Source organism: Erigeron canadensis, chromosome 4 (genome assembly GCF_010389155.1).
Source record: "Erigeron canadensis isolate Cc75 chromosome 4, C_canadensis_v1, whole genome shotgun sequence".
NCBI lineage: Eukaryota > Viridiplantae > Streptophyta > Magnoliopsida > Asterales > Asteraceae > Erigeron > Erigeron canadensis.
Genome location: NC_057764.1, coordinates 3843964 through 3860867, shown reverse-complemented (window position 1 = coordinate 3860867; position 16904 = coordinate 3843964). Strand labels below are relative to the sequence as shown.

The window sequence follows — 16904 nt, the reverse complement described above, 5'->3', positions numbered from 1 at the left end:
GTAGGGCATGCCGTCAATAACCAACATCCCCACTTATTATCTTCATTATATTAGAAAATGAATGGTCACGCTAATTAAAAAGAAAAGGGTAAATGGGTGGGAACCCTCTTTTCTCATGCACCATTTTGGTGTCTAAAGCGCACACCGGTATAAAACTCATGTCCGGTAAATCACCATCCTCATACATGAGATCACAAGATATAATTTATCCACTCTACTTTTTCTTTGTTTAGGACTCTTTCAGGAGAATTTGATGCAACAACATTTTGGAAATACAATTTGGAAGTTTCTATTAACCTAAAATATACTAGCATGGTACCCGCGCAATGTGGCGCTAGTCGTCACGGCGACGGTGTGGTGGTGGAGCGATTGTTAGTGGCGGATGCGGTATTGAGTGGTGTAAAAAGTAATTGATTTAAAGGGTTAATGTGTATATTTTAAAAGATAAATAATTCATACTGTAATTTAATTACTAATGTTAAGTGTGTAGTGTATATAAATACTTTTTAAGGGGTGATACGTGAAAAATTTTACACAAGTTCTAACTTTTCCATTAATAAGGAGCTATTTTTTTAAAATATAAAATATAGATAAAGCAAACTACCCCGTAAGTAATTAAGATTTTAAAATTATCATATTACTAATCTTCTTTATTCATTAATTTAAATATCTTTATATATACTATAAGACAGTTGAACTAATGACTTTTTAACCAATCAAATCGCTCAATTTCATCAAATTGACTTTCACTTATGTTAATATTTAGATTAACTATAAATTAAAATCCTAATAATCATTATCTAAATATATTATTATATTAGTACTTATATTATATTGTAGTATAAATCTCATTAATTTACACTTTTTTGTTTTCCAGCAATAATTTACACTTTTTAGCCCTGAATACTTAATTTATATCTACTTTTAGCTATCAACTTGAAAGAATTTTTTAAAGTTTACAATCATTTAATTAGTTAAAAAAATTTCAATATATTAAAATATTGTCTACAAAAATTTATTTCAAAACATAATGACTTATTAACAAATATTAGATTAGATTTTTATAAGTTATAAATATATTAATTTAATATAAACACAATTTGAACTCTAGATACATATCTCAAACATAATAGCAGATGACAATATACAACATCTTTATCCTAAACACAATAGGAATCACAAAACATGAAACGATCACAGAACAAATCACGATTTACAACAAAAGGTTACTTGGATATTAAATCAAAATCAATATGATTTTCATTCAAGATTCATTATATATCTCAATAAAAAAGGTACATAATTTTCTCTTTTTTATATATTAGGTTTGTGTATTAATGTTTAAAGTTACAATTGTCACTCAAATCAAGAATCCTAATTGTTAACAAAGAGTATGAACTATCATAGGACATGTGATTGAAAATAAACCTATGCGTGTTATGGGTACGCATCATGATCAAATACATATACTTGAATGTCAAATACAGGATCAAAATTATGTTTATATTTTAATTCTTAATTATTTTTCATAATAATTCATATTATGAGTACAACTGGTTTTAAAAAGTTATATAATAGAGAAATTATTATAACATGTGCCTTGTGGAACGAATATAACAAACAATTCCATCAATATGTCTCAACTAATAATGACAGTGACGAACATATGATTATTGTATTACAACTTTCAAAGTACAACACTTAGAACGCTATATCTTCAAAATTATAAGCTTTTATGACTTAATATATGAATATCTAATATTGATAATATCGTAAACCCCGTGTCCAGTGTTGGACACGGGTCTAAAATCTAGTCTTCACCTATTTACCTATGATACATTTAATAAAATAACTTACAACATAGATCCTATAACCCATAAATAACCCATTAACCCCTCTTACATCAACTACAACACCACCGCCACCGCCGCATGCTATCGTCACACCGTCGTCAATACTACCATCGTTGTCACATCGCGCGGACATTCGTCTAGTTAACCTGAAATGGTAAGGTAGGAAATCCAAATTTTTTACCATCAAATACCTTAGTTATGTGGTCAACCAATTTTCTTTTTATCTTTAAAAAAGTGTAATTTGTCCTGCATGTTTCAAATGCAAATTTGACTTCACACTCAAAGTCTTTGATCACTTCTATATACGAGTATTGTCTAAACCGGCTTTAGAAATAAAAAAATGTACTATAAATTAGAAAAATGAATAAATTGTTGACTAATATTTCCGAAAACTAAGCATAGGTTGAACTATTGAAGTATAGCATGTTATGTACTCGTATGTGTTTAGCAAAAAAAATCTTGGAACATGTGTTTAGCAAATTAGTTTGATGGGTTTCGGCTCGTTGCCACGACCTCCAATCATAATTAATACGGCTCAATTTGATTATGATGATTTCCGTTTGATTACCTATACCAATGATTTCGTAATTTGGAAGTATCCTGATCAAATCCGTATCATCTGTGGGTACAAATCATTTCCTAAACAAATTATGTGGTTTAGCTTTTAAATGATTGATTTCTCAAAAACATGTATACTTAATATTTATAAAAAGAAATTCAACAGCAACATAGAATAGGTATTTACCATACCTAAAGTTAGACATTTTAACAGAAATGTGAGAAATCATTATACATCTAACCGTTATCTCATAGAAAACTTGGCTCAAACTTCACTTGTAAAATATTAGCGTTAAATACCCACAAAAAAATGTCCAGGAAACAGCCACAAAAATATACATCTAACCGTTATCTCATACACCTAAAGCAAGACCACACAAAAAAATGTCCAGGAAACAGCCACAAAAATATCAATGTTGCTACCCAGGTGAAAACTAAAAACTGGTAGGCGTAAAAGAATCCCTGTCCGTTAACTTTTTGGGGAAATTTCCGATACCGTATGACTGTATCTGAATTAAGTGAAGTTATGTGCCTCATCTAACACATTTACTAATAAAAACTATAGTATCATTTTAAGAAGGCATACAGGAACACAACAAAAGTTAACTAACTCAAATCATAACCTATGATAGTATCACTTAAAGATATAGTTCAATCATAATCTCCAAGTTCACAATTAGTTAAATACGTTCCTCCTTTGCAGGGGACAAACATATATAGCCACACAATACAAATCGTTTCTGTGTAACAAGGACAAATAGATAGAAGAAAAGACACTACTTTCATGTGTGGTCTGTAACACAAGCACAGTTCCAGTCCAGCAGTTGCGATTTTAATCAGCTCTCACCTGTTATAATGCAAAAATCAAAGGGAGAGTTATACTTGTTTGGGTTGTGTTTTATGTCCAAAAGTTCCACAGGACCAGACAAGTCAAAAGGCTAGAAAACACCCAAAGTTTCTAATGAAAAATAAATAAATAAATAAAAAAGGTAAATGCTGGCACATGGCAAATTCTGGGCGAGGTGCGTCACTTTTGTTCACACCTCAAAACCAACGAACTGTCATTCTTTATTATTTGTTTTAAAATAAGGTTTGTTTTCAAATAACACATTCCCCTCTTTAAACATCTTATCAAAAGGAATTAGAGTTGATGCATTGATTATTTTGTAGGATTTGACACCAAAAGTATTGGAGGTCAACTCAATCCAAGACATACCAGAATAACCCAGATTCAATTCACACCCGCCCATCTTGCAACCTTTTTCTAATAAAACTTTTTAACCATTTTTATAAACTAAACATACCTATGGTGAACGAGAACGAGAAATGCTCCGACTGAGGCTCCTAGCTCGATTGCGGCGATGAGACTGCCAAATAAGCATATTCAGCGATAAAATTGTTATCATAAAAGAATGGGATCCGTCAACAGCTCTCAGTACAAGTAATGTGTTTCAAAACTTACAGATGGTGGCGGTGTAGGAGACCTTGAATGAGATCTGCAAAAAGTTCCATAAAAATACAAAACAAAGAAAGAAACCAATTCATTAGCCCCAAATCTAAAATCCAAAACATCAACAATATTTCCATATTGGTTCCAAATGCTTACAAAGCTTTGGGACCTTTCACCATCAGCAAAATAATTCCTACGCTACTAGAGGTGTTCCAACAGGTGGGTATTCAGCCGTATCGGTACGAAATTACATTAGTAAACTTACTACAATAGCCTTCGCCTTCGAACTTGCATAATAACAATAAACAGCAAACAAACATAAACTATCAACCTAAAAATCAAAGTCTATTTTAAACTTCCTTGTATCACCAACAAGTGGTGACACTCACACAACTTGCACTAGTAATCCACTTTTAATCCATTTCAATATCTAGCTAGTTTTATCAAGTTTGGTATATAAAAGTTAGTTACCATCGTTTGCCACTGATGCTACCGTCAAACCCATTGTGTTACCTGTACCTCTATATATCCAGTCATGCCCCTAACATGCAATCCCACACAGCCAACTTTGCGCCTATTCCCCATCAAGTCCCTACCAAGCCGTAGAGTCCACATCTAAAAAAGAAACAGGTGCAAAACCAAGGGCACCCTTTTAATATCTATCCACAATGAAACCCCCATCGACCTTTTATCACAGTGCAAAGATTATATTACTGCGCATAAGTAGAAAATTACAGTAATAAAATTAACAAAGAAGAGTGTTTGTCAGGACCCGAGATTAATCTCGTACCATTAACTCTTAATGAAAGACCTCTTGATTGACAGTGAAAAAAAGTGTTACTCCACATACGCATACTTAACCTATACCCATATCTACTCGATAGACCAGAGGCACCCATTGTTTATTACTTGTATAACTAAATATTGAACATGTTTCTTAAATTATGTACCTTGAAATAGGGGGAGAAGACGACTCGGAACGCGGCTGAGAAGAAATCGATCTAGATCGAGACCTGCGAGAATTTCCCCTAGGAGAATAACTGCATAAGAATGTTTGGTTATTTAGTTGTCATAAATAACTGCAAACATAGTAAAATACATGGATATCAGCACACACCTCCTGCTCCTGCTTCTTCTACTATCATAGCTATTGCTGCGACTTGCACTACTGCTTCTTGAATGACATGGACTTCGACTTCTGCTCCTAGAGTAGCTGTCTCTTCGATCATACTCCTGCACCTATTGCGGACAAATCATCAAGGATAATAAATGATAGCATTTACATGGGTCATTGGATTTGCCTTTTGTAGCTGATAATCTGATTTTTATGAATCGACATCATAATAATCAGTATTTATTATTTTTAATGCTCAGATTAATGCTTCTGATCATCTATTAATTTAAGCATCAAGTAATGTTTTTTCGGAAATCAGTTCAGAAGTAACTACAACACCATCAATTGTTAAAGTGAACTGCAATTTCTTATCTACTACCACATCGCTTGTATCCTTTATAAGTTCTAACATAAATGATAACCTATATTTTTTTATTATTTTTTTTTTTTTGAACAGCGAGTTAGTAGTTAGTAATTAGCGGTTAGCATTCGAGACACCACAGTGACATCCAATTGGGCAGTATGCGGTGCACGAACCACGCAAGCCTGGGAAACCTATATGGTCATATTATGAGTTAACTTCTTAGATAATCAAAATTTTCCAAACATTCAAGCAACTAATACTTCATGCAGCAAAACTGAGGAGCATCTCCTACAGCCTGCTCTATCACAATGGTATATCTATTTATGATAATTAGACACCCATCAACACTTTTGAAATGTGCTTCCAACCCACTAATCAAATTACTGTTTATGACATACCCGTATGTAGCCTTTGGAAAATTGGTTACGGAAAAGCGAGTCATCAAGCTTCCTTATCTACAACAAACAACAGATGTCATTTAAATAATCAGAGTTACATTTACACAAGATGAACCATATAACACCACCCTCAAAGTGGTAGAGAGAGAGAGAACACTATGTCAGTATATGATTGTAAAACTATTGTTGGAACTGACCGCATATTTCATATCATCATAGTTTGTATAGTCCACAACCCCTCTCATGCCTGGAAAGAAAAAAATCCGCATCATCAGTAATTGTTGGATGACCAAAGATATGCAAATCCATAAGCGAAACAGTTGAGATAAAATACCAAACCTAAAAAGAATAATGAACAAACACATACAGTTTTCATCTAAAGGCAGCCTAGGAACCAGTGTTGGTTAAGCAATATAAACATGAAGGAACATATGTTTGAGTACATACATTACAATTGTAAATGTAATATCAATACACTCAATAGTTGGTATTAAATTGTTAATGTATTACAATTACAAATTCTTCAGTAGATTTGAAGGCATGGTATGTACAGCTTACCATTGCGATCACGAAAAACTTCAGAGAAACAAACATCACCAGCTCGACGCATGTGATCCTAATAATGGACAAAGAGTAGTGCAGTCAGAAAAGCTAAAGCCAAATTTGAAAGCAATATAATTTATTGAGGCAATGAAATTGCGGCATTGCGCTAAGCGTACAGAAAATCGAGCCACTTGACTAATTAGAGAGTAGCATAAATGGCTGTATTTTTGTCCATCATTCTACTTTGTGAAGCTTAAATTAGATAGAATGAACTGACCTTCAAATCTTGCCATGAAGCAGATGAAGGTAATCCAGTAACATAAACTGAAAAGAAAACAAAAGTACTTACTGAAAGAGTGAACTAAATTTATCATGGATATGTACAGAGAAAGATAAAGGTATTAGCAGATAAAGCAAGAGAACGAACAAACCGCGGTATTCGGATCGCCTAGATACTCCAGCACGACTACCTCCACTGCTGTAGCTACTGTGTCGGTCCACAGAAGATGAAACCCGTCCACCATGTGCAAGTTCAACCTGCAGATAAACACAAAAGAAAGCAATGAACAAAACACACAATGATAACACTTCACCAAAAAAACAAACAAGATGGGCTCCATTCACTAACTCGTAACCGTTGACCATCAAACTTATAGCCATCCCGTCCACGTATGGCATCATCAGCATCACGAGCATCTTCAAACTGAAACAAACCCAACAAACTTATCATTAAACAAGGCAATTATAATATATCTTTCACAAAATCCGACTTACGACCCAGTTGAAGCTAAACGACAAAACACAAATGTGCTTTTACCTCTACAAATGCAAAACCAGGAGGCCTAGGCGGAACTTTTATGTCAATCTCAACAATTGGTCCATACTGCAAGTAAAAAACAAAAGCATATATACATATCATATATATAATTTATAAAGTATAAGAACTATAAAACTGAAAACACGATACGGATATAGAAAAGGAAACCTTGTAGAATAAATCTTCAACTTCTCTTTCACGAATATCGCCAGGAAGATTACCGACATAGATAGTACGGTCTAAGCGACCCATGCTTTCTGTATCGATTGAATGCTACAATACAATAAGAGCTCATGTTAAACATCCACCCACACAACAACTGCTAATATATATATATATAGGGAAAAATGAGTATGAGGCTGTTATGCACCCAAGTTGGATGAAAAACCCCTCACATACTAATATTTTAATATTTTAAATTAATACATGTCCCCCATGATTTTTACCTTCTAAAAAAAGGTATGTGAGGGTTTTCACCCAATTTGGGTGCCTAACAGCCTCATATTCTCTTCCCCCATATATATATATATATATAAAACAACAATCCCGACATAAGCATATGATAATTGTTATATATATACTTATATAAAAGAACTGTACCCAATCCAGACATAAGCATACAATAAAAAATAATATATAACAACACCCTAACTTTGATCACAGAATTTCAAAGATTTATTAAAGAACAAAGATTAAAATCATGAAAAAATAACAATTCGTAAGATGCTAATTAACTATTACAAAAGCCCTAATTTAATGATTATCGTGCAATTAAAATGATGAAAATCAACTAGGTGAATAAATTAAATAAATATAAACAGGATTTTATACATATACATACGTATAATAAGAAACAATAAGAAAAAAATGATCATCACCTGAAGAATAATTAGGAGAGGGATAACAGTCGAACAACACAGCGACTCGCGAAGGTTCTATATAAATATGGATACAGATACATAGAGATATAAAATAACGAATTTTTAGTATTTCTGTTATTTTATAAACTAGTACTCGTAATTTGAACAATATGCATTAATGGCCCACAAAATTAGCTTAATGCTCCATGAATTTTGCATGAGTAGAGAATAGTGATCGGCTTTCATTGGGTTCGGGTTGACGGGTTCAGGCTCGCATGTTGGCGGATCGAAAATCTTTGACTCTAACCAAACCCATTAAAAATTTCAGGTCAGAAATTTTAAACCTGACCCATGATCTGTCAACCCGAACCCAACCTACCAACCTGAAGAAAATCGAGTTGGCGGGTTGACGAGTCGAGTTTCGTTTTAACGGGTCAAATGGGTTGGTGGATTGGCGGGTTAACGGGTTGATATCAGGTTAATTAGGTCATATGGGTTGTGGGTTGGTGGGTAAATTTCAGGTCAAATAGGTCATTAGTTGGCAAGTCAAATAGGTTGATGGGTTGACCTATTAAAAATTTATATAAAGTTAAATTCTTTTCAAGTTGACGGGTCGACCTGTTAACCCAATAGGTCAACCCAAACCCAACCGGAAAAAAATCAGGTTAGTGGGTTGACGGGTTAATGGGTCGAGATTTCACAATCCTAACCTGATTTTTTTTCGGGTTAGGTCGAGATTGACAGCCCTAAACTGATCCCTTTAAATAAAGGTTAGATAATTTCCCAAAAAATCAAACTTCAATTATTAATAATCTTTAATTTTATCCTCCAATATAGGGATAAATTGAGAGAATCCCTACCCATTTTGCATATTTTATTTTAATTTTTTTTTACCGCAGATTTTTATCAACTACCTATATATACCAATAGGATTACGATATAAATATATTATTATTTTTTTGGAACATATTAGGGAAATCTCACCATATAATGGTGAATCTTTACACAGAACCTAGACAACGAGATATTGACCATGGGTCATTACAACTGTTGACCTTGGATTGGAAAAAAATAACAATGACTGATGTGACTATGCATAATCATAGTATTAAAGAATGGTGGTTTTGTCATATTTATGTATGTCCATACTCTTATAGGTTTGAGGAATAAACGTGATGATACAATGGGGACCACTCATACCAGAATGTCACGATCAAATATTTCATCTAAAAAGCCAATAGAAGATCAATACGTGTTATAATTGAACAACAATGGAAGCAGTGTATTGAATAAGACACAATATGGTAAATTAACTTTACACAAGTTTCATTGTTCATATACACACCTCATACTGGATGAGATCAACTTTGGTTGATTCTTTAGAGTGGAAACTTATTGGTTGTAATTTGTCATTTAACTAAGTTATGTAGATATTTGTGATGTGTAATTTCGAGTTTTAAAATTTATAATCACGAAATACCTACCTATTGTCTACTACACACTTGCAGGCAGTATACCCGATTGTATGCAATATAGTTGACTTGGTAAACCGAGGTCGAACACAAGGACTTTGTAAGTAATTGTTGAAATAAAGTAACTCGGAAAAGAGGGGGGTTTTGTGGCCGAATTGCCACTTTGCAAAATTTAGTAATAATTAGTAATCTCGAAAGATTAATCGAAAAGAAATCCGGTATGACCGGGGCAGGGATCTTCCTCAAACGATAGTGAAAATGATTTTATGACAGTAATAATTAAAAGGACACTTATTTGGATCAGCTCACATGCTAATCATCGGGTCTAAACATTACTTGCATTTATTAAACGACTTAAAAGGTAGTCAAGATGAACTCCTGTTATACTTGAAACTTTAACTACTCGAAGTATAATTATTGCTCCTGCAAATAATTTCTACTTAAAACAATTAAGCATTAAGAAGCTAAGTTAATTTTATGATTTAATCTTTAAAAGCTTTTTCCCGAACTGCTTATTCGTCTAATCAGATCCCTCTATTATAAGCATTCACACACTCAAAATGAATTTATTTGTTTAAAATCCGTATCGCTAGTTTCTCCCGAACTCCAACGACTTTAAGTTAATTAAAGATCGATTAACCGTTTCATAAATCAATTGAGAATGACATAGAATTCTCCCGAACTTTTAATTACAATTATCAATCAATAAATATAAAAGAGAAAAACAATATTTAAACTCAAATAAATGCGGATCTTTGATTAAACCTAAAAATCTTGTTCACCAATTGCAAGTAACATTAAATCGACCATATGACATGCTCACTACCCAAGCGGGTGCAAAGAGATTTAGCCTTTCATATTTAAAAGACAAGAACAAACAAATATAAAAGAAATCATATTATATCGATAATTTGTAAAGAATCCGGTAGCAACAATTATTGTAATCCAAAGCTTCAAAGTTGAAAACCCTAACAGCTTGTTTATCCTTAATCAATAGAAGCTATGAGAAAACTATGAAAAATCCTATCAAAATTCGTCCATTAAACTGAACCCTAATCAGGTATATATATGAAACGCCTGTGTAACGCTACGGTTACGTGTCCTAATTACTTGATTTAACATTAATTGCAGAAATCGTCCTTAACGGCCGTTACATATGTAACGGGCGTTACATGCTTCAGAAATCCTCACGGCAGTTATGCAACCCATTACAGTGGAGACACATGTAACGGGTGTGACAGAGGTAACGGGCTTTACAAGCCCCAGATTTCGTTTTCTTTGTCTTTCACTTGATTCCAACCGAACCTTTTTCTCGTTTCTTCCATGGATCGTCGAAATCAACCAATTTATCCATATAATCATTTTCCAACATGAAAATACTCAACACTACCTCAAAGGATCAAAAGTTGGATATAAAACTATAAAAAATATGAATAAACGGTACTAAAGTCATGTGGGAAATGGTATAATATTGGCCACATCAATTTGTAAGTTATGTTGTTGCGCAACAATCCTGTGATTCTTTATATAGATATTTTTTAATAAAGAGTTACATTAAAAATTACATGTGAAGTTTAAATTTCTTTTATATGTGTGATTTACATGTTATAATCAATTTTGTTTATGTTATTAGTTACAACTCTTATTTTATTTATTAAAACAATTTACAAAAGTTACAAAGATCGAAGTAAGTTCTATAACCCTCATAATTAATGTTGGACATCATCCAAAGCCCGGACAAGTGTTTTTTGCTAGTTACTTCTAAAAAAACCCTCATAACTAGTCCGACTTAAGACCACTAAAAGGGTTAAACCGACATTAAATGGGATAAACAATCAACCACACGATAACATAGCAAATCTAGTTTCAATCTCATATATATTCTACATTTAAAATATAGCAAACATAACCGACATTAACCCAAACTCTTCAAGTAGTCTCAACAATCAACATATGAGAATTCAACATGTTCACCAAAATAGTTCTTTATGAAATCCGACGTTAGATTGTCTCTTTTCTGACAAAAGTAAGTTATTGTACCTCTTATAGACCCACGTCAATCAAAAATAAATCCACCGAACAGGTAATGTGTCCCCCGACCTAATTAAGTGTTGAACATCAGACTAATAAACAACCAAAATGAAATCCCAACATTGCCCTATAGGTATTACGAGTAGTAGTACTTATTACATGACATAATTATTAAACTCGTGTATATCATTTCAAGTCCATTATTTCATTAACCACGTCAATAGTATGCATTGTTTATTGTTTACTTTACTTAAAAGGTGGAAAGAAAATGAGACGAGAGAAAAAATCATAACATTCATTTAAAAAAAAAAATTATAGGGTTGAAAAAAAATGAGTGAAGAACTTAAAATTTTTTAAAATGTGAAAGAAAAACTTCTCTCCTTTCTCGTTTATTTTCCATCAAATTATCTATACAGTATCAAAGTTTCTTTCAACCCTAGTATGATTATTTTAGCAAATAAAATACCAAAAAAAATGTTGTCAATAGATCGACACATCACTCATCTAAAATATGTTTGGGGTATCACGCACTATCCCAAAACATTTGAAAAAACAGGTACAAGGAGAAAAATAGTCGTTCAAAAAAAAAAAAACAAGAAGAATGTAAGAAGAAGACAATAATATCAAAAAGTAAGCAAAAGGAAGATACGTGTCGAGGTGTCATTAGTCACAAGAACACGATATTATAGTTTCATGCTCATATCATACTGCACTACACTGTAAATTTTCCAGTTTCATTTCTGCTACATCTTTCTCTCTCTATAGAAACTTTGTCATGACATATACATATAGACACATAGACATACATACATACATGTATCTATATCCATGTATCAAGGGTTTTATTTTTTTTCCTTATTCTCTCACACATTTTTTTTATAAGACTAACCGGAGCAAGGCTTTTAAGGTTTCTCATAGGGACCTACAATTTAATTATTTATATACTACTAACTAAATAAAATAATTAAAAAGGGGAAAAAATCGAAAAAGTGACAGTTGGGGTCCACCCCAGTCACTCAAAACAAGAACAAAAAATGATAATGTTACATGGACATGCCAAATGTCCACATATGAGTGGCCTAGACAATTAATTCTTACAAGTTTAGTGGCGGGACCTGTGATGATTTCAATTCCAACTGAAATGTGCGTGCAGCTTTTACTCGTTTCAGAGATGGGGTCCATAAAAAGTAAAGAAGAAAGAGGCGTCCATTTCTTCACGCCATCTCTCCTTTCTCTCTCTCTCTCTCTCTCCAAGACGCTCGGGGCGTTTTCAAGCCAAAAAAGTGAAAAAAAACGCCTTGCTCCATATAGCCTAAGCTGCTTTTTTTCTTCTTCTTTGTTTGTAAACAACAAACCCAATTAAGGTATATACTACTTTCTTTCTATATATCTACATATATTATTACTCTTCGTTGTTACTATGTTACATCTGCTTACATTGTTGTTTGTTTCGTATGTGTGTATATGTTCAATGTTTTCAAAAGGGGTACTTCTCGTATTCTAAGCTTATATATTTTCAAAAGGGAAATATGTTTTATATAGAACATGAATATTTATATAAATTAATAAATATAAAGAGTTGCATCCTACATATTGTTTGAATTTGCTCCTTTTTTTTTATCTTTTTATATAGAGAAAAGTGAGTACGGGGTTGTTATACACACAACTTGGCGAAAACCCCTTCTCACATCTCAATATTTTAATATTTTGAATAAATGATTGGCCCCATGATTTTTATGGTTTAAAAAAAGGTATGTGAGAGATTTTCACCCAACTTAGGTGCCTAACAGCCTCATATTCCCTTCCCCATTTATATAATGTGTTTTTCAATCTTTGTGTATGATTATATTTTATTTTATTTTATTTGTTAGAAACTTAAGCTGATGTGTTGATATAATGTGTGTTTTTGTGCGTGTAAGATGTTTTTGATAAGTTATACCTTAGCATTATTTATCTAGTTCAAATTTGTTATGTTCACTATGCTTTGATTATGTTATCGACTAAGTTTTGACAATTTTAGAGACTTTTAAGAAATTTTTGACCACTTAATAACTTAAATTCTTATAAGAATCTAACATACAGAGTAGTTTTTACTAAAACATTTTTTAGGGTTCGCATTACAGTTACGCTGTTGTTTATAATTTAATGATTGTTTATTGTTTCAACTAATTACCGTATGTATATATGGTGATGTCATATTTATGGAGTATCATATACGTTTCTGGATAATTACTTTTCACTTTTCAACCTTATAGAAGCATTTTTCGCTCGGTTTTTGTCCGTTTTAAAGTTTAAAAGTTTTTATTGGAATTCCCTATTACATGATGATTTCAGAAGATTTAACTGTTATGCAGCGATTAATTTTGTTATAACTGAATTTCATGTTTGAGTGTTGGTTTTTTTCTGTTTTCGTCCCTGTTAATAGTGTAAATTTTTGTTATATGCATTTATGCTGGTTTTTTTCTTGTATTATACTTTGTAACTATGTTTATTTGACATTGAATTTTGATCCAGCCAGCTTATTAGTCATGGGTAAAGAAAAGGCTCATATCAACGTTGTGGTCATTGGTCATGTTGATTCTGGGAAGTCAACCACCACGGGTCATTTGACCTACAAGCTAGGTGGAATTGACAAAAGTGTGATTGAAATGTTTGAGCAATAGGCTGCTAAGATGAATAAACGTTCATTCAAGTATGCTTGGGTGTTGGACAAGCTCAAGGCAGAGCGAGAACGTGGCAAGACTATTGACATTACATTGTGGAAATTTGAGACGACCCGCTATTACTGCACTGTCATTGATGCTCCTGGACACCGTGACTTTATCAAGAACATGATCACTGGAACCTCCCAGGCTGACTGTGCCGTTCTAATCGTTGACTCGACCCATGGTAATTTTGAAAATGGAATATCTCAAGATGGACAGACTTTCAAACACGCTTTGCTTGCATTTCTACTTGGTGTCAAGCAAATGATTTGCTGCTGCAACAAGGTACTTGTTTTCTTTTTTTCTTTTATGCAATTGAAGGTAATTTTAGCTTATTTCTAAGATGTTAACTAGCTTAATTATTTATTGTTTTGCAGATGGATGCTACTACAAAATCCAGGTTTGACGAAATTGTTGAAAAATTGGCATCCTTCCTCGAGAAAGTTGGATACAAGCCTGAGAAAATCCCATTTGTACCAATTTCTGGTTTTGAGGGCGATAACATAACTGAGAGGTCGGCTAACCTAGACTGGTACAAAGGGCCAACTCTGCTTGAAGCCCTTGACCAGATCAATGAGCCCAGAAGACCATCTGACAAGCCTCTCCGCCTTCCACTTCATGATGTCTACCATATTGGTGGGATTGGAACCGTACCAGTGGGACGTGTTGTAACTGGTCTGATCAAACCAGGTATGATGGTCACTTTTGGCCCATGTGGTTTGACAACTGAAGTCAAATCTTTAGAGATGCACCACGAAGCACAACTTGAGGCATTGCCAGGAGACAATGTTGGTTTCAATGTTGAGCATGTTGCTGTGAAGGATCTTAAACGTGGGTACGTTGCTTCAAATGCTAAAGATGACCCTGCAAAGGTGGCTGCTGGTTTTACTTCTCACGTCATCATCATGAACCACCGTGGTGAAATTAGAAACGGGTATGCACCAGTGCTTCATTGCCATACATGTCATAATACTGTTAAGTTTGCTGAGATCTTGAGCAAAATTGACCGGAACTCTTATAAGGTGCTGGAGAAGAAACCTGAGTTCTTGAGAGCTGGTGACGCTGGAATGGTGAGGATGGTTCCAACAAAACCGATGGTGGTTGAGACTTTCTCTAAGTATCCTCCATTGGGCCGGTTTGTTGTGAGGGACATGAATCAGACTGTTGGTGTGGGCGTGATCAAAAGCGTTGATAAGAAGGATCCAACTGGATGAATGGTGGTTTGTTTATAAATAACTTGAAGCTGACTAGCTGAGTTTGAACTTTTTTGTTCTGTTTTTTTTTTTTTTTTTTTTAGTTTTGTGTGGGTTAGGTCTTGTATGGTGGTTCTGAAGTTCTTCTGGAATCATACTTTGGTGCTTGTGGCACTTTTTGTATTTTGATGTTTATTTTGCTGCAGGACATATTCTAAACCCTAACTCATTGAATCAAATGTATCCAAATGACTTTGATGTTTCATTGTATTCTCTCATCCGTTCCTTAAATCACGAGGTTTGCGTGGTTTTCCATCACCAAAAAGCATAAGCCTCACAGTAGACATAAGTGTTATGATCTGATATTAGGGTGGACGGAGGGCCTTACCACCCCTCCCCTCCCCTCCCCGGTTTTGCTTCTCCTCCCCGCTCGCTGCCTAATGCTAGGAATGTCTCCCCACCTCTCCCCTCCCCTCCCCACCATTTTCTATTTATTTAAGAATTTAATAAAGAAGAAAAGACAAAAAAAAAAGGGAAGAAAAAGACAAAAAAGGATAGGCACCACAACCGGCACTGTGGTACCCAATTCGCTCCCCACCCTATAGGTACCGGGGGGTGGGAGCGGTGTGCCAGCAGATACCTATCTGGTACCGGCCCCCTCCCCTCCCCACTCCGTCCACCCTTAACTACCGACCAAGAAGTTTTCTTGTTTAAGTGCTGTTTTCAAACACTGAATTGTTACTTAAATAATGTCAAATCTGGTTTCAACAAGTATTGTAGATGACAATTAGCATAAACTTAGGAAACGTCAAGAAAGAAAACAAAAAGAAAGGCTTTATTTATTAAGCTTTTCAGAACCAAAGGGATATATAAACAACAAGCTATCGGATTCTAGCCTTCACTAGTTACATCAAGCTAAAAAAGATGCATATGCTTAGAAAGAACTAAGTATATAGTTAGACCCTTTGCCGATGAGTTGTTGGTCAAGTGGTCCAAGGAAGAGATACGACGCTTGCCTCTCTAGATGTCCCGGGTTCAAACCCGGGTATTGACATTGATTTACAAACTTGGGGAAAACTGACAGCTAACCAGTTACATAAAAATATAGTTAAGACCCTTTGACAATCTCTCTTGAATTTGGAAGATGGTTAGAATACAAGGACAATACTACAAATCATCCATTTGTCATGTGCTTTGTAAGTTTTCAGTTGGGTGTGATCTGTGTTCAGAATATGATTTGATTGTATCAACTTCATTAGCCGGCTGTACATGTTTAATATTTAATGAATAAAATCAAAAATGTGCAAAAACCATTAGAGGTTCAAGTGTAACAAATGTGTAAGAGGAATTGTGAAAGAAATCCAGAATAAGTGGATTTCGAAAAATGATATGAACCAGCAACGCAAAAAAATTAAAAACATTGCGTGAAACTACGAGAGGTCTGTAATATTGATCGAGGTCGTCTTATAGTACTAGTAACGCAATTGCTTTAAGTCCGAAAAATTTAAAGACCTCACAATTTGTGCATTTGTGTATGAATCACTAT

At 34.0% G+C, this 16904-nt stretch overlaps 2 protein-coding genes across 5 annotated transcripts; one reads left to right on the top strand and one right to left on the bottom strand.

Annotated features, from left to right (window-relative positions):
• Positions 1-3013: 3013 nt before the first annotated feature.
• LOC122595734 (serine/arginine-rich splicing factor SR30-like) lies at positions 3014-8053 on the bottom strand. 4 transcript variants are annotated; one of them, XM_043768163.1, is made up of 14 exons: positions 7976-8053; positions 7266-7370; positions 7098-7163; positions 6909-6983; positions 6712-6817; positions 6558-6604; positions 6296-6353; positions 5935-5984; positions 5738-5794; positions 4979-5100; positions 4812-4901; positions 3874-3907; positions 3716-3778; positions 3014-3258 (listed from the first exon to the last, which is right to left on the bottom strand). In XM_043768163.1, exons 2-13 carry the CDS (start codon positions 7347-7349, stop codon positions 3716-3718), a joined length of 852 nt encoding a protein of 283 aa, XP_043624098.1. In that variant the 5' UTR covers positions 7350-7370; positions 7976-8053; the 3' UTR covers positions 3014-3258. The 4 variants fall into 4 exon arrangements, 1 of the variants encoding a protein (XP_043624098.1); XR_006323251.1 differs by lacking the exon at positions 3014-3258 and adding an exon at positions 4381-4476 and having other exon boundaries at positions 3725-3778; XR_006323252.1 differs by lacking the exon at positions 3014-3258 and adding an exon at positions 4375-4476 and having other exon boundaries at positions 3748-3778.
• A 5969-nt stretch (positions 8054-14022) lies between these two features.
• On the top strand, positions 14023-15559 carry LOC122595131 (elongation factor 1-alpha-like). Its single transcript, XM_043767445.1, has 2 exons — positions 14023-14450; positions 14543-15559. Exons 1-2 carry the CDS (start codon positions 14133-14135, stop codon positions 15377-15379), a joined length of 1155 nt encoding a protein of 384 aa, XP_043623380.1. The 5' UTR covers positions 14023-14132; the 3' UTR covers positions 15380-15559.
• Positions 15560-16904: the final 1345 nt, after the last annotated feature.